Raw genomic sequence first — 17,735 nt, 5'->3', positions numbered from 1 at the left:
AAGGCCTCCCAGGTGATGATATAAACACCAAGGAATCAGGAAGGCTTGGTCCTAAAACTTACAGTGCAAATCTTCCTAGTTTTTCTACTTATCACGGCGATGTATTTCTTACCTTTATGTTAGTAAGGTATTGTGTGTATAATGCTTTAGAAAGTGCTGCTGCTGCTAACAACGTGAAGAATAACACAGATACACAACCAAGGTCTCAGGAAGTGCAATCTACATTTTAAATTCTTAAGATATAATTTCAAAAAGCTAAAAATGATACAATATGTAAAAGCTTTATTAATATTGTCTACAAGCATGAGAGTATTTCAAAAACTTCAAGGACAATGGAGTAAGAAGAGTTTACTTTGGTATAAAACAATTTTAAAACCCATGTATATACAGGGTCTTCAATAAATTCATTAAAATGCATATGGAAAAACTGGGTAAATTTCAAAAATTTATTTTGAATCAAAATAAACTTCTTTTCCTCCCTCCCTCCCTTCCTTCCTAGCAAAGCTTAATGAAGAGAAATACACCTACTTAGAACCATAAACTTATCTTTCAATTCCATTTTTCCATACACTTTTTGAAGTACATATATATAATGAATTTGACTTTAACAATAATTTGAGAACTTCTCAGCTTTCAAAACTAAAAAGGTCAGTATCTGAAATCTGTGTCACTTCTACAGATTGATATGTAGTTCAAAAAGACTATTTTAGGTATATAATATTCAGGTACCCACTGCTTCAAAAAAGACCTGAAAAAAGCTCAAAAATGAACTAAAAAATTGGTAAATATGGCACCACAACAAATGGTCACAGGCATAAAGACAGCTTTGCTAAGTGCCTATCATGTGTCTGAAGGATGAGACACTAAGGGGCTACAAAGAAAATGAAAAAATAAATACAAGTTATCTTTTTTAAAAAATGTTTTTTAAAAAATATTTACTTATTTATTTTGAGAAGCAGAGTTATAGAGAGGCAGAGGCAGAGAGACAGAGGTTTTCCATCTGCTGGTTCACTCCCCAGTTGGCCACAACGGCCGGAGCTGAGCTGATCTGAACCCAGGAGCCAGGAGCTTCTTCCGGGTCTCCCAGGTGGGTGCAGAGGCCCAAGCACTTGGGCCATTGTCTACTGCCTTCCCAGGCCATAGTAGAGAGCTGGATTAGAAGTGGGGCAGCCGGGACTTGAACCGGCTCCTGTATACAATGCCAGCACTGCAGGCGGCGGCTTTACCAACTACGCCACAGTGCCGGCCCCTAGAATATTATCTTATATGATTAGGAATCAAACTTACATCCTCTGATTTAAATAGATAATGAATTTGAAATTATTCAAAATTATGGCTAGTGTTTCTCTCCAGGAGGATGAGTCAGGTTCTAGTTAAAAGGATAAAAAGAGCTAGCATGCACATATGCCGTGCGCTGGGCACATATATTAACTTGTTCAGGTCTCACAACAACGCTCTTGCAGGAGTACCAACATGCACATCTTAGGGAGGGGTCATAGGCACAGGGGTCAGAGGTCAGTTGCACTGTGAACGGCTGCCAGTCAGCGGTGGAGTCTCTTACAGCCTCCTCTTCAGCACACAGACTACCGGGAAGAGATAAGGTTCTGTTTTCTCTTATGGCAGAAGGGGCTTTTTGGTGGTTCTGGCCTCTTTCCTGAGGCTTCAACTGTTTACAGCAATGCTGCACGGTACAGCTGATTCTGGGCTGGTCTGGGAAAATGCACTGGTGGAAAAAGAAAGTTCAGTGCCCTGGCAACAGGAGCAACTGTAAGGAAACCAAAACAAGAGAGGCTGGTGCTGCGGCGCAGGTTAAGCCACTGCCTGTGACACCAGCGTCCCATATCTATGCCAGTTCAAGTCCCAGCTGCCCCACTTCCGCTCCATCTCTCTGCTAATGCACCTGGGAAGGCAGCACAAGATGGCCCGAGTGACTGGACCCCTACCACAACCTGGAGACCCAGAAGGAGTTCCTAGCTCCTGGCTTTGGCCTGGCCTGGCCCCAGCTGCTGTGGCCATTTTGGGAATGAACCAGTGGAAGGAAGATCTCTCTCTCTCTCTGTGTCTCTCCCTGTCTGTAGCTCTGTCCTTCAAATATATCTTAACACAAAACAAACACAAAACGAGAGGACAAGGCGGGGTAGCAATGCAGACGGAAGCAGAACCTGCAGTGGTCACCGTTCATTTCTATCCACGTGGAAGGTGCCCTTACACGTGGCCCCGGCACACCTGAGAGCGCTGGTCACGTCAGCCAAGGTGTGCTGCAGGCAACCAGAACTAAGACTGCCCTGGGATCAGCTGTTGTCCTTTGGCCGTCAGAACTGAATGCCTGGGTTTTCACCATAAAACCACCCCACGAAAGGCACCTCCAAAATGTGGTAGACGTTTGAAGGGTGAGGCATGTCTGATCTCTGACAACGTTATTCATCTCCCCACAATTATTTACCTCTGTAGCTATGCAGATACAAGATAAGGAGTCAGGCATATACAATTAATTATCTTAGTATTAAGATAAAACTGCTATGTTTTATTTGAAAAATAACCATACCATGGGTTCTTTCCAAAGGGTTTCCAGAGTCTGATGGCATTACAGATTTTAAAATAAATGCATTAACTTTAGGCCCTAGTCATAGCCATCATTTAATTAAAATGGAGATAATTTGAAAGACCACTTGAAAAGGAAAAAGGTCCAGAATGAATCTGCCCTTCCCCGACGTGTAAGTGTGGTCCTGTGCTGCTCTCCGGCTGGTCTGCGGGTGCTAAGCTGGGCCTGTGCTGCTCTCCGGCTGGTCTGTGGGTGCGAAGCTTCAGGGAGCTTTAACGGTTCCTTCTGGCTCACTCACGTGCACTTACACAATGCAGAAGTTACCAGCGCACACTAGTTCCATGACTCAGGAGGACCAGAAACGCAGCAGGGTGTGCCACAGCTGGGCTGGGACAAGGCCAGGCTCCTACTGCCACCGTCAAAGTAGCTGAGCATCCTGCATGGGGCAAGTGTGCCAGCCACCACAGGCGTGGGTGTGCAAAAGCCACCCTGGCCTGGCATTCTAAGGCAGAGCTTCCAGAGTGCTGTGGTGGCACACTGGAAGGCTGCCCCGGCAGCTCTGGATGTGCGGAGACACAGACCTCAGACACAGATCTGGGCGGGCAGGCGGTGCCATCGCGGCTGTTGACCGCAAGCTCTGACCGACTGTCTTGGGGCTGTTGCACAGACTGCCACAACCTTCTATGGGGCCTTGACCTAACACTGGCCCAAAGCAGTGACTTTTCCAGTGTTTCTGCTTTCTCTGTCCCTTTTCTTTTCTCCCTTTCATCAAGCTTTTGGAACACTTATTCATAGGAAATCTCACAATGCATCTGAACAACACGACAACAAGAGATTCTGTACGTGGCAGCCACAGAAAAGGCTTCATGGGACCCACACGACTCTGAAAATGACGATTTGAGAGATGCAGATCTAAACTACCATGGTGGAGGGAGAGCAAGGATTGCCCAAGCCCAGCGGCGAGTTTCCTGATTTATGCTGTGGGAGAGCTGGGACTCTTGCACCACTCAGAACGAGACAAGCCCAGAAGAGACACAGGCATTCCAAGCACAGGGGATGCTAGGCATGAAGGCAGCGGTGTGGGGCACACAGAGGGGGACAGGGCCCACACGGTGGCGCCAGCAATAATGCAGCCCCGTTGTGAGGCAGCACGCTGGAAGTGGAAGCCTGCGGGCGCTTGGGGTCCAAAGTAACAGGTTGTACCTTTATGCTGAGGACTATGGGAGTCATGGAAGCAGCTGAGATGAGCAACTTCTGGTGATGCCAATGTGAGAAAGCAACTGGTGTGTGTCAGGCTGGTGACGGGAGGCCAGTTACCATCACCCGGATGCTGAGCAGGGACAGGGCAAGGACAACGCTCTCAGGACTGCAGAACCCAAGCCAAGAGTCATCAGGGCAGCACATGAAACTTCCAGAAACCAACCTCAGGATCGTTTCACTGGTACAGCAGTTCTCAAAAGGGATCACGTAGCCAACTTCGTGGCCAATGTTAACATCCATTTCGTCGGCTACTCGCAGGGCGAGCTGGACTGCAGTCTGCTTGTGGACCTGTGTGCATATCACGCCCCCGTGCTGGTAGTGGATGGAAAGGCAATATTCAGCACACCACTGAGGAACCTTCAACGGGAAAGAGACAGGGTCAGCTCCCGCTGTGCAAACGGCAGCAACGACAACACGCGGCAGCTCTGTCCTACCGCAGGGCTCGTCTGAGCGATGAGGCCTTTCACCACCGAGCCACCCGTGGGCTGCGTGGCATCGTATCTTAGCGAAACTCTGACCACTCTGCATGACACATGCTTATTACCAGTAGACGAAGGCAAGAACAAACAGGAGTTAGCAGGGGACTGAAGCCGTCAACCTGTCAGTCCGACTTCCAGAAGAAAAAAGGGATAAGAGCAAAATGAAAGAAATGTTTTTTTTTGTTTTTTTGTTTTTTTTTTTTTAAATTTTTGACAGGCAGAGTGGACAGTGAGAGAGAGAGACAGAGAGAAAGGTCTTCCTTTTGCCGTTGGTTCACCCTCCAATGGCCGCCGCGGTAGAAATGTTTTTAACCTAAGCTGTGTGTCCACAAAGGCTAGCATGGTTACAGATGCTTACTGTTGTTCTGATTGTAATAAAGTCCCATTAAAAACACAGCTTCTGGTGTCAGCCACTGTGTTTTAACAATGTAAATATTCAGTAGTCTTTAGATGAAACAATAGTGACTTAATATCAAAGATTTACATTTAAATCTAAATAATCATAATAGCCACATAAGCCTACTTAAGATTTCTCTGCTATTAAAAGCTAAAATGGGACGGCGCCGTGGCTCAACAGGCTAATCCTCCGCCTTGTGGCACCGGCACACCAGGTTCTAGTCCCGGTCGGGGTGCTGGATTCTGTCCCGGTTGCCCCTCTTCCAGGCCAGCTCTCTGCTATGGCCCGGGAAGGCAGTGGAGGATGGCCCAAGTGCTTGGGCCCTGCACTCCATGGGAGACCAGGAGAAGCACCTGGCTCCTGGCTTCGGATCAGCGTGGTGCGCCGGCCGCGGCGGCCATTGGGGGACGAACCAACGGCCAAAAGGAAGACCTTTCTCTGTCTCTCTCTCTCTCACTATCCACTCTGCCTGTCAAAAAAATAAAAAATAAATAATAAATAATAAAAAAAGCTAAAATGTACCGATAATTTATTATTTTCTAAAGACAATTTAAAATAAATCCAATGAGATGATCAGTCATTTAGATTCAGAAAATCAATTCCACACAAGGCTGCTCTTAAGCCATTTTATTTTAAAAGTCCTTTTTCTAATATATTGTGAAGCATCTGATTTTTTACCAAGTTCATTTGTAATAATTATTATAGAACCACTGAGTCGAGTTGCAATCTTAAGGCACCCTCAATAACTTACGCTTTGTTATATGCATTTTAAAAATCAATCATTCTAAGAATGTTTTGAAATAGAGCCAAGGTATTCAGAAGTTGTAGCATCTTGAATTACCTTGAGATCTGCTATTCACTAGACTTATGGAATTCTTAGGTTTTAATCCTCACTGTCATTTAAAAAATAAACTTACAGAAAGTATTAGCTCCAAAATGTTGTTACACTGCAGATCCCCCCATGACTAAAAGCACAAATGCACTTCCTCCCTGAGATAGGTGTCAGCCTTGTCAACAGGTAGACAATTATCATTTCCTCTACGCCTACTTTGTTCTATGAAAGGGGAAAGCTTAGGACGCTGCCCTCAGGAAATCTAGAATCAAGACGAGAATCAGGAAATACAAAGGGAGACGTTGCAGGCCTGGCTCTGAGTAGATCACGACTGTCCTGCGCTGTGTCCTTACCTGTAAACCAACCGGCTGGGTGGATGAGAACGCGCCAGTTATTTTCCCGGTGGTGCTCGCTGTCGCCCCCTAGGTGTGAGATCTCACAGCGCATTTCCAGACAGGGTTGCTGGTCTGTTCCTGGGGCAGACTCCAGACTCCCCTCTGAGAGAGCTGAGACCTATTTGTCTTGGTAATTAAATAATCCCAGGACTCAAAAACTATTTGCTGAAGGACAAATCAATGTCTTAAACTGTCCAGAAATACTTTTAGATTCTATGATTTTATGTAGTCTATCTCGCTTTAAGGTCACCAATCTAAGTCCGAATTCATGTAAAATTTTGTCTCCCTCACTCCCTAGCAGGTAATTTTTATTCATGCCAAATCCTTGATTCTTAAACTGGTGCTCTTCACTCCAGGGCCCGCGTCTAGGGTTGCTAGCCAAGACAAGCATCATTCATGTGAAAAACTACGAAAACTGCCAGTTTGAACCTGCCTCCCACTGGACAGGATGACCTTAAGCTCTACATGTATGTTTTGAATTTGTCCCCAGTACTCAATCGAGTACCTGACACACAGCAGAGAGAATACACATTTGGACAGATGATGGACAGACAGATGGATGATAAGGACATGATGATTTCCAAGAGGAGACTTGGGCCGAGGACTTAGCATAGGAGAGGAATAGTCAAATCCAGGGGCATTGTTGCGAGGGAAGAACAAGCAGTGCCCACTAGCAGACTAATCACATAGAAAGAAAACAGATATCCCGAGTTCAGACATAAATATGAAGGTAACAGTATCATTAACAAGAACACTGTTAAGTTTTTTGTTGTTTTTTTTGATGGGAGGTGGTGATGAGTTACAAAAGAAGGAAGACAACCTGCAGGAGAGTCAGCATGAAGGTCAGCTCAGCAGGACACCCATGTGCAGCCGTGCAGCCATGCTGGGACCACCCAGGGGAGAGGTCAAAGCTACAGGTCAGCTAGGCAGTCCCAGAGGGCCAGAGCTGAAGGCAATCTCTGCAAGGCCCGTGGGCCAACGCCCCCATCTTGTCCATGGGGGAAGCAGACCCCGAGAGGTGCTCTGTCCAAAATCACACTCCCAGGAAGCAGCCAGAATGGACCCGACTTCCAGTTCCCAGCCAGGGGGAGAGAGAGACTCTTCCATCTACCGGTTCAATCCCCAAATGGTCACAATGACCAGGGCTGGATCAGGACAAAGCCAGGAGCCAGGAGCTTCACTGGCATCTTCCATGTGGGTGCAGGGGTCCAAGCACTTGGGCCATCCTCTGCTGCTTTCCCAGGTGCATTAGCAGGGAGCTGGATCAGAAGTGGAGTAACCAGGATTTGAACTGGCACCCAAATGGGAGGCTGGTGCAGCAGGCGGCAGCGTAACCTGCTGCAGCGCAGTGCCAGCCCCACAACTCCTTTTCTAAATGCAGTCCTGTCTGTATGAGCCAAACACACGAAAGCCTGAGCAGTGGCACAGGCCTCATGCTCTGTCCCAGTGGCTTCCCTGATTCAACTCTGGGGTACGCAGGGGAGGCAGCCAATGAAAGAGTGGACGGTGGGAGCCTGCACCCCTGGCCTCTTATCTGCTGCCGGGGAGGGAACCACTCGGCCTCTGACTGATCTGCTACTACAAGCACAGGTAGGAGGAGTCCGTGGGTAACCACAGTGCAATCTCCATCATGGCCTTGTGCACTGACGTCAGTAACTAGAGGGCCCACACTGTACAAACGCCGAAAGGGAAGCCAAGACGCCCTCGTCCCGACTGGGCTGCTGGATTCCGGGAGGGCTGGGTCCAGATCCTCAGGGTGGGTTGCAGGGAGATCTCCAATAGGATCCTGCAACAGATCTGGAGCAGTCAAGGGCACACAGCTCTCTCCACTGCCATCAAGCACCTGCACACAGCTCTCTCCACTGCCACTGGGGCCAGCAGACACCCCCTGAGTGATCCCAGAGGGAACGTGCTGTCCTTCTCGCCCACTGCCAGGGACTGGCGACCTCAGCGAGCACGTGTGTGGTTAACTAAGAGCGAAGGTGGGGAGCGCCACCTCTGCAAGGCATGATGCTCCCGTGCCAGAGGTCCTAGGCTCTCGTGTGGCACTGTAGTCTGCCTTCTTCTCTTAAATTCCCCAGCACCTGACACGTATGGTACCTTTTACGCTGTGACCAGAACCAACACCCCTCGAGCGGAGAGCATCTTACAGACGGCCAACTCCCCCATCGTGAGTCCTTCAGTGACACGGCTCTAAGAGGAGCGGCCCCTTCTGAACCAGGTGTCTGTCACACGGCTGCTGTCCCAGGGCACGCAGTGCATCAGGTGGAATCTACCAGCAGTCACTGGCGGGCAAGGCAGAGGTGTCCAGGGCCACTCAGCTGCTCCAGGCTTATGCATCCCACAGATCCACCGCTCTAGTGACATTTCGTAACAAAAGCTAGAGAGGCAGAAGTAAGCAAAACAGCTCAAAAATGTACCGTCTCGTGCAGGTGTCTGCTCCAAAAGGCTGCCAGGAAAAGGTTCTGGGAGCACAGGGAGCTGTGGGCTCCTCCCCAGGGCAGTGACACCAGAGTCTCCACTGCACCTGCACCGGAGAACCACAGGCCTTTTATTTTCCTCTTAAAATTCAGATCTGGCTAAAAATCCCATGAGAGTTTCTCAGGCATGGAAAGCCAAGACACTCTGGCAAACAAAACAAAACAAAACCCTAAATGAAAGATCTCTGTGAGTGAGATCCCAGTGCAGTGGAAAGAACGGGCCATCAAAGAAGGAGGTACCTTTATCTGAAGGGAAGAGTGAACTTCCACTTTGACTATGGCCTTGTCTAAGTAAGATCGGAGTTTGTGAACTCAAGAGGCTTCCATAGCCTTGGCAACTCATGATAAGAGACTTGGGTGATTACTGACGCCATAAACAAGAGTGTCAATTGTTAAATCAACAATAGGAGTCTCTGTGCACTTACTCCCCATGTAGGATCTCTGTTCTTAATGCATTGTACTATGGGAATTAATGGTAAAACTAGTACTCAAACAGTACTCTATATTTTGTGTATCTGTGTGGGTGCAGTCTGTCGAAATCTTTACTTAGTATATGCTAAGTTGATCTTCTGTATATAAAGATAATTGAAAATGAATCCTGATGAAGAATGGGATGGGAGAGGGAGTGGCAGATGGGATGGTTGCAGGTGGGAAGGAGTTATTGGGGGAGAAGCTGCTATAATCCAAAAGTTGTACTTTGAAAATTTATATTTATTAAATAAAAGTTGAAAAAAAAGTTTGTGGAAATGCATATCATGGAAAAACTAAAAAAACAAAAAACAAACAAACAAACAAACAAACAAAAAAAACCAAAAAACAAAAACTCTGAGGAATAAAAAAGTATCTCATGAACTCTTTAACCAAGTTGTTTCCAGAATTAAGTAAACAACCAACACTCCTACTAGTAAAATTAGCTTGGAGTAGAAACAGTTTCTCACTGTTTTTGTATTATTTTTTACTTAGCTTAACCCAAAAACATATACTGCCCCGGAAGCCCCTCCCACTTAACAGAAGACAAGATTTATCAAAATGATAAACAACTTAAAATTCCATAGGCAACCAGTTCTAGGCTAACACATGATAACAATTCTCATTTTTACAGATCATGTATTCTAAATGGCAACTTATTTGCAAACTTTTTTTCCGCTTCAGCGTGGGTCAGTCATTCTGAAACCCCACTGCGAGCACTCAAAGACTGAGGAAGAAGTAAGAAAAGGCTGTGGACGATGGCAGCCTCGTCTCTCACGGAGCAGGGAGGCCACACAAACCCCGCAGTGCGTTCCTAGGAGCGGAGGCAGCCGCGTGAGCTCTGGGTTTGCAAGACAAGGAGCTGTGTCTAAATACGGTCCTCAACACCAGGACCAGGACTCTGCGAGAAACCGCCGCTTCCTATGGGGTCCAGGGCATGCACTTGTAAAGCCTGGACATCTCACTGCATCCAGAAGCCAAAAAAAGGCTCAAAAACGGTGGGGTAAAGTCAGAAGACACGCTGGACACGTGGAGGCTGCTCCCACCGACCACATCAGAGATCATGTCAGCAACAGAGTTAATGGGCTTTGTAATGAGTGTCCATGAGATAACACGGAAGTTTACACACTCACCCTGACACGAATCAGTGAATAAATCGTGATAAAGATGAAGAAGGTCAGCCTCACAGAAGAATTCCAAATAGCAAATGCAGAAGCCACGTCCGATTGATAAAAACCATCATTTGGTTGCAACCCATGTAATAACTGAAAAGGAGCAATCACCAAAGGATGCTAGCTGGTGGTGAACACATGCTGAGAAGCACGTTTTACATGGTTTGCAAGCACTCATCTCCCAAATGATCACGGGGAAAATAGGAGCTAGAACCAGGCGGACACCTCAGCAAGGGTCAAGCACGGGAAGAATCCACACCGCCCGCCTCCCGATGTACCGCAGCCAGAGGAGACCACAGGGGCACAGCTTGACCGTAACCCCTGAAGGAAACACCAGACACATTCAGACTGGGGGACCATCTACAGAGTAACTGACTTTTGCTCTTTGAACACGTCAAGGTCACAGCGAGGGTCTGGCCTGGTGGTCAAGATGGAGCTGACGCCTACACCCACATCAGAGGACCCAGGCTGGAGTCCCGGTTCCAGCTTCCAGCTGATGTGCATCCTGGGAGGCAGCAGTGATGGCCCAAGTGGTTGAGTTCCTGGGAGACCTGGGTTGACCCCAGGCTCCTGGGTTCGCTTGGCCTAGCCAGGCTGTTGTAGGCATTTGGGGAGTGAACCAGAGGATGGGAGCTTGCTCTGTCATCTACTTGTTGCTGTCTCCTTGTCTCTCAAACAGAAAGAGAGATAGAGAGAGAGAGGGAGGCCTTGTGCTTTAAAAATAATGTCAAGGTCACAAAGGACAAGCAGAGACTACGGAGCTGCTTCAGATCAAAGGAGACTGAGCAACCCTAACAGTGAACTAACTGCACCGTGACTGTGATTGGATTTCAGACTAGAAAAGAAGGTTCTCTTAGATGCACTGGTGGGGAATTCATGCAGTTGTCTGGAAATGACCACACGGGCTATCAACATTGTATTCCAGACTCAGATAGTTACATTGTGACTGTGCACTGTTTCTAGTGAACTCACTGAAGGCTGTGGAGTTAAAGCCATGGTGCCCTCAACTGACTGAGGCTCAGGGTGCAGACAGGTATGTGTGTGTGTGGAAGGAAGAGGGAGAGAGGGAGTGATAAAGAAACGTGCTGAACAGCATTGCACTTGGGCACCTGGGTGAACAATGTAAGGAGAATCTTGGTCTTGTTTTTGTAACTTTTTTGTAAAATGTGAAATTATTATAAAATAAACTTCAAGAAAAGTTTAACCTTGACATTTGTCCACAGAAATCAGGAAAATTACACCCATCCAGTTCTCAACATTATCTTGATGAACTGAAATCATTCATTGTAACAACTCTTCATGACAATAAATCACAACAAACCCTTGGTACTAGACTTGAAAATACCTTTTGTCAAGCCCTCCCCCGCTTCAAATTACACTTAAAACAAGTGGGCGCCAGAGATAATAAACACTGTGAAGGCAGCAATATACAGGGGGAAGAATTCTTTTCATTCCAATCCAGAAAGTCATGCGATGACACTGGATCACGTGGCTTTCAGATCCCCTGGGCCACAACGTTATCTGGAGATGAAGGGGTACCATCAGATGACCTCTGCGGTCTATTCTAATTCTCACATCACAAGAATCTCCAATTTAAGGGTAAAATACAGATCTCATTTAAGCCAAAACTTCAAGTTGAAATGCAGTGACCCGAGCTCAATTAGAAATGTTTACTTTTCTTACTTATGGGACAGGAAGTGTTCATAAACGCTCTAACACTGGGAGCTCAGGACACACTACCCTGCCATGTGACTGCAGGAGGCCAGAAGGTGCCATCCTAAAGCATCTTTGGCGCACTGACCACTGAGAGAAACGGCAGGTGCAGGAGTGGCTCTGAGAAGCTGCCCTTCTGCAACAGAGACTTGCCCAGCAGAGTGGGGCCAATGTCAGTCTGCACAGTGACCCACATCTGTGAAAGTGCAGCCCCACCCCGGCTCAGCTGAGGCAGGCTGTTCACTGCTCTTCTCCCATCACTGCAGGGAATGACGGCATCGAGGCCCGAAGTGTAGACACCTTCTCTGAGGTCTACTCTAGACTTCTGCTCAGGCTGCTGTGTGATCTCCCCTGTACGCACGAGGTGTACCTGTTAATAAACTCGGGTTTGCTTTTCTCCTGCTAATCTGTCTTTTGTTACAGGGAGTACTAGTTAAGAACTATGAAAGACAGAAAAATTTACTTCTTTCTCTCCTACATTACCCTGTTTTTTTTTTTTTTTTTAGAAAAAAAAAAAAAAAGGTTCACTGGGGCTGGCAAAGGGTTTAAGGCACCAGCTGCAGCACTGGCATCTCATATGGGCACCAGTTCAAGTCCCAGCTGTTTGACTTCTGATCCAGCTCCCTGCTAATGTGCCTGGGGAAGCAGCAGAAGATGGCCCAAGTACTTAGACCCCTGGCACCCATGTGGGAGACACGGATAGAGTTCCTGGCTCCTGGTTTTGGCCTGAGCCAGCCCTGGCTGTGTGGCCATTTGGGGGAGAGAACCAGCAGATGGAAGATCTTTCTGTCTCTCTCTTATTCTGACTTCCAAATAAATAGATAGATAAATAAATAAATCTTAAAAAAAAGAAAGAAAAGAAAAATGAGGTCATTAGGCTGGGGCAGCTCCAGCACCTTAAGCTCCTGCGTAAGCCAACCAAAGCCCAAGGCGCACAGTCCAGTGAAACTGGAGACTTCACCCACCAGCAGCTGACGGCTATCTTCCAACCCGCCAGGCCCGTTCCGTCTTCCTTCCGCCTGTGCAAGCTCCCTGCAGCAGGGCTCTGGGAGCCTCTTCCGGGCCCGAGTGCTGCCTGACTCATGAGCTGTTCCGTGTTCCAATCAACTGCATCATTTTCAGAAGCCCTCACATCTTTTCACAACTCTAATCCTCGCCCTGTGTGACCCCAGGCCTGGATCCTAGCTAGCTACTCAGTCATTTCTTTGTGCTTTTGAATTTTGACAGCCACTTCACCAACACGCACATCTTCCTACCCTGGTGATCAGACCACTGGGCATGCACAAACCACAGTGGGCAAACATCGCTCACGTTTTTGAAGTCCAATCGGCACACTGAGCTAATGCGAATGGATTTTTTCCCACCTATTAAGAGAGAAATCAGTGGTACACCAAACACAGATCTAAGTGTTAATGTAGTTCAGCTGGCTTTGAAATGAATAAAATTAGGTAAGTGACTTAGAGGTTGCCCCTGAATTGCGAATCTGTTTTGCTGTTTGGTTTAGGTATGACTGTTCCTAAGGCAGGAGACCCTGCTGGGACCTGCAGGTACTGACGTGACAGTGCAATGCAGCCAGCATGCAGGCTGGCAGCGTCACTCACCTGAGAGCTCTTGCCACACTTGGCATCTCCTGAAACGATCACGACCTGATTCTGCAGCAGGCTCTCCATAAAGGAGTACTTCTCCTTCCATATCGGGAGGTCCTCTCTTTCCTTCAGAAGCTTGTAGTAGCGTGACGAGTAGGGCAGTCCATCAAAAGGGTTCAGTTCCAAGTCCTCACAGGCCAAAACGCCTTCCTCATCTCCATCGCTGGAATCCAGGGATTCCGGAAAATAGCGTTTTTCCGGGGACGAGTTTGGACATTCCAGCTCTTCTTCCATCTTGTCCAACAGGGATCTCAGGCGGCTGACATCCCACAGTCAGGTTTCTCCTGTCAATAACCCATCGCGACAGGTGGAAGGTCTACTCACACAGACACAGACGCCCCTGCCCAGGAGGCCAGTGCGAGGTTCCGGAGGTGAAATTCTGCAGACCGCACTGCTCTCCGCTGCGGTGTCACCCGCGTGCTGACGGCTGCCGGCACGTTTCAGCACGTTAAATAACTGCCAACGAGCCACACTGAAAAACAAACAGAGTACACTGTAGAGTCAGGCACACACACCAGACGTTAGAAAGCACAGGCATCCGAGACGAGAGCGCTGTCGCTTTCTCTTAACTGGCTACTGTCTGTCACTTCTGCTGTCTGCTTAAAAGTCCGGGGATCCTAGGCGAGCTCCCCGAGTTCAGCTGGAGGCCCTCTTCCCTTGGCTGCTTGGAGAGGGATTCTGTGCTGGGCTGGGTGCTCCGGCCCTGACCTCTGTCGCAGGCCTCTGCATTGGCAGCCCTGTGAACAGAGAGCAACAGGGGGCCTGCCGTTGTGATTGAGGCTAGCCAGTCACGTGGCCACCTAATCCCAGGACAAAAGAGATGCTGGACCTTAAAAAAGCCAGAACTGTGAAGGCCAGGGAGTGCTCCCCTTACACTGGCTATAAGAAGTCTGTTACTATCTTTTTTTTTTTTTTTTTTTAAGTAACACTCTAGTTCAAAGGAAAGCATTAAAAAAAAAACACCTTTCATTTAACATTTGCCTGTGCAAGAGTCAAGCCAGGGAAGTGAAGTTATTCACACTTTCCTCTTGAGGTTACTGCTAGTTTTTATTAATAAAGTCTTTTGTTAATGAAACCAGAACTGTTCAGTGTATTTCTTGAGATTCCTTAGTCTTGAAAACCTAGGAATTTCAGCAGTCAAAAAAAAAAACAAAAACAAAAACAAAACAAAAAAACACCTTTTATTGCAGAAGAAGAGAAATTACCTCTGAGGGGAAGACTTTTTTTCCCCTACATGTCAGGTAATGATTTTTCCTCTTCTAATCACTAGCAATCAAGAAAGAAAAAAATCTGATCACATTGCTGAAAATCAGCCTCTTGCACATTAACCAGGTCAAACTTCAAAAAACAATCAACTTGGGCCGGCGCTTTGGTGCAGCGGGTTAACACCCTGGCCTGAAGTGCCAGCATCCCATATGGGCGCCAGTTCTAGTCCCAGCTGCTCCTCTTCTGATCCGGCTCTCTGCTATGGCCTGGGAAAGCAGTAGAAGATGGCCCAAGTCCTTGGGCCCCTACACCCGCGTGGGAGACCTAGAGGAAGCTCCTGGCTTTGGACTGGCACAGTTCCGGCTGTTGCGGCCATTTGGGGAGTGAACTATCAGATGGAAGACCTTTCTCTCTGTTTCTACCTCTCTCTGTAACTCTGCCTTTCAAATAAATAAATCTTTAAAAACAATTAAGTCAAAATTGCAAAAGACAGCCCATGATATGTTGTCACTGAATTATGCTTTTGCCAGCACCTGATCTGCCCTAACTATTGCTTTGGATAGCTAGACCAAGTGGGCTCAAAGTGCTAGTTCTTAATCGGTGAGTAACAAAAGCTCTCTCTCCAGTGGACAAGCAAGGGTCCAGGCAAACAGTCAATCCCTCAAGAGGTATTTGTTGAGTGCCTTCTAACAACTTACATTAATAAAATAGGAGTTGTGGCACAGTGGGTTAAGCCACAGCCTGTGACGCCATCACCCCGTGTGGGCGCCGATTTGTGCCCCAACTGCTCCACTTCCAATGCAGCCCCCTGCTAATGGCCTGGGAAAGCAGCGGAAAATGGCTCAGGTGCTTGGGTCCCTGTCACTCATGTGGGAGACCAAGAAGAAACTCCTGACTTCAGCCTGGCCCAGCCATTTGGGGAGTGAAATAGAGAAATAGGGAAGACATGTCTCTCTCTAACTCTGCCTTTCAAATAAATAAATCTTAAGAAAATAAAATAGGCCCAGAGAAATACATAAAGTATATTTTTAGGGTGGATGCAGGAGCAGAAGAGACCTTACAAAAACTCACACAGATAAGCTAAAAGAGGAAGAAACAGACTACCAGATTGTGAGGAGGACCTTTTAGCTCTATGCAGGTAGCAGCCTTAAAAATTCATTCTGAAAGCTATCTCAAAATTAAGATGGAATTATAATGCATTCAATACAATCATCTAATATGGGTGCACTTGCAAACTTTTCACTGTGGGGTGAGACTAAACCCACAGAGGACCTGCAACCTGAGGTCACAGGACAGTGAATTCTGAGGTCTCCAAGCATCAGAGTTCTAATCTCACATTTTTCTTTGTTCCAATTAACATTCCTGCCAAGGGTTTTCACCCCACATAGAGGTTACATTGCCGTGATGACAAAGGCTTGCCTTGAAATAAGAAAGCACAACCATCATTTCTACCAGGGCCAACGGCATTCTGGAGCTCCCCAAGCCCCTGCTCACTCATCGTGCACACCTGCCTGTGCTGGCGAGTGGACGATGACCACCCGTCCTCTGCTGTCCATCCAGTGGAGAGCTGGCTCTGTGGAATCCTCCTCCTTCCCTGGGAATCTGAGCTGGCCCTGTGACTCACTGCGGCCTAAGAACCCAGTGCAGTGGTGCTGAATCACCTCTGAGGCACTCCCATGTGCGACACATTCCCCCTGGGAGCCAGTTGTCAATCTGCAAGATGCCAACCCACCCGGAGGGGCCACTGGGAGGAGATGGAAGCCGGACTTGCAGTCAACAGCAGCAAAAACCCAACCATGAGAGCACACTGCCAGAGACGCTCCAGCCCAATGGAGCCCCCGGATGACTGTGACCCACGGACAGCAGCCCCCGTGGGAGCCTGCTCACTCCAGGGCAATGAATGGTCACTGTTGCCACAAGCTACCATGTTGCTGGGTGGTTTGTCTTACAGCAACAGCTAACCAAACGTCTGTCTTCCTGACAAAACGCACTCACACTGAACCTTTCCCTCATGACTCGGGGCCACCGGGACAGGAGCAGCCCTGCTTCTCCCTAGCGACCCAGCTCCCACGTCAGCCTGAGGTCTGCGTGCTTCCCTAACTCGCTTTCCTACCTGGCACCTTACAAGCCAGCCAGACGTGTCTGCCAGGAGCATTTGTAAAGGCCGAGTCCACAGCGGGCGCCACACTGAATCCACTGCGTCTGAGGGGAAAAGCATGGGTTTTGGGAAACACATTCATCTGGTCATCGGGATGTTTTACTGCCACACGATTTGTGTTAGCTCAACTACAGGCTCAGTTTTGGGCACACTGACTCCAGGGATCGTCACCTTGCCTCACGCACCCTGCGACTGGGGAGAGCCACGTTAGTGTCCACATCCCCTGCCCGCGAGATAGACACACCAAGAGACCCATGTTTTCACCTTTGGCAAACTTAACAGTGCCAATCTAAAGAAGGAAAAACAAATACTATGGTAGGTTATATGCAATTCAAAATAAAACTTAATAAATCTGTGAAGTTTAAACCACCATTCTACTACAAGAACTTTTTTATTTTTTTAAAGATTTATTTTTATTTATTTGAAAGACAGAGTTACAGAGGGAGGTAGCAAGAACTTCCATGTGGAAGACTGGCACTTACTGCCTTGCGAAGTTATCCTACACATACACTCAGGCTACTCAATCGGCCAAGGCGGTGCTTTGAAGTCAGTCTACTGCAGCTCTGCAGTGAGCATCAGCAAAGGCACCACGTACCTCATCACCAGACAAGCCCACCATGAGAACGAGAAGCTGGCCTAAGAGGAAGCCACGTCCCAGTCCTCTCCATATGACTTCACTGTGCCACAGAGGTTTACGCCGCTGCTTGTGACACTGGCATACCATACGAGTGCTGGTTCGAGTCCTGGTTCCATTTCCAATCCAGCTCCTTGCTAATGCGCCTGGGGAAGCAGTGGAAGATGGCCCGAGTACTTGGGGCCCTGCCACCACGTGGGAGACTTGTATGGAGTTCCTAGTTTCAGTCTGACCCAGCCTCAGCTGTTATGGCCACTTGGGAAGTGAACCAACAGATGGAAAATCTGTCTCTGTCTCCAACTGTGCCTTTCCAATAAATAAATCTTTATTAAAAAAAAAAAAAAAGAAAGTTC

General features: G+C 47.7%; 1 protein-coding gene across 2 annotated transcripts in view; it reads right to left on the bottom strand.

Annotated features, from left to right (window-relative positions):
* The window catches only part of DHX32 (DEAH-box helicase 32 (putative)), a 64,496-nt gene that overhangs the window by 36,031 nt on the left and 10,730 nt on the right, over positions 1-17,735 (bottom strand). The window contains exons 1-3 of one of the 2 annotated variants that reach the window (XM_062215003.1): positions 16,704-16,787; positions 13,340-13,856; positions 3,966-4,159 (exon numbers count right to left, since the gene is read on the bottom strand). In XM_062215003.1, coding sequence (XP_062070987.1) covers positions 3,966-4,159; positions 13,340-13,618 — 473 coding nt within the window. In that variant the 5' untranslated portion in view covers positions 13,619-13,856; positions 16,704-16,787. Of the gene's footprint in view, positions 1-3,965; positions 4,160-13,339; positions 13,857-16,703; positions 16,788-17,735 lie in introns of those variants that run through there. The other variant, XM_062215002.1, reaches the window with a different exon arrangement.

Source organism: Lepus europaeus, chromosome 17, assembly GCF_033115175.1.
Source record: "Lepus europaeus isolate LE1 chromosome 17, mLepTim1.pri, whole genome shotgun sequence".
In the NCBI taxonomy this organism is placed as follows: domain Eukaryota; kingdom Metazoa; phylum Chordata; class Mammalia; order Lagomorpha; family Leporidae; genus Lepus; species Lepus europaeus.
The sequence above is the reverse complement of the archived record's forward strand: the minus strand, read 5'-3'. Positions and strand labels throughout refer to the sequence as shown.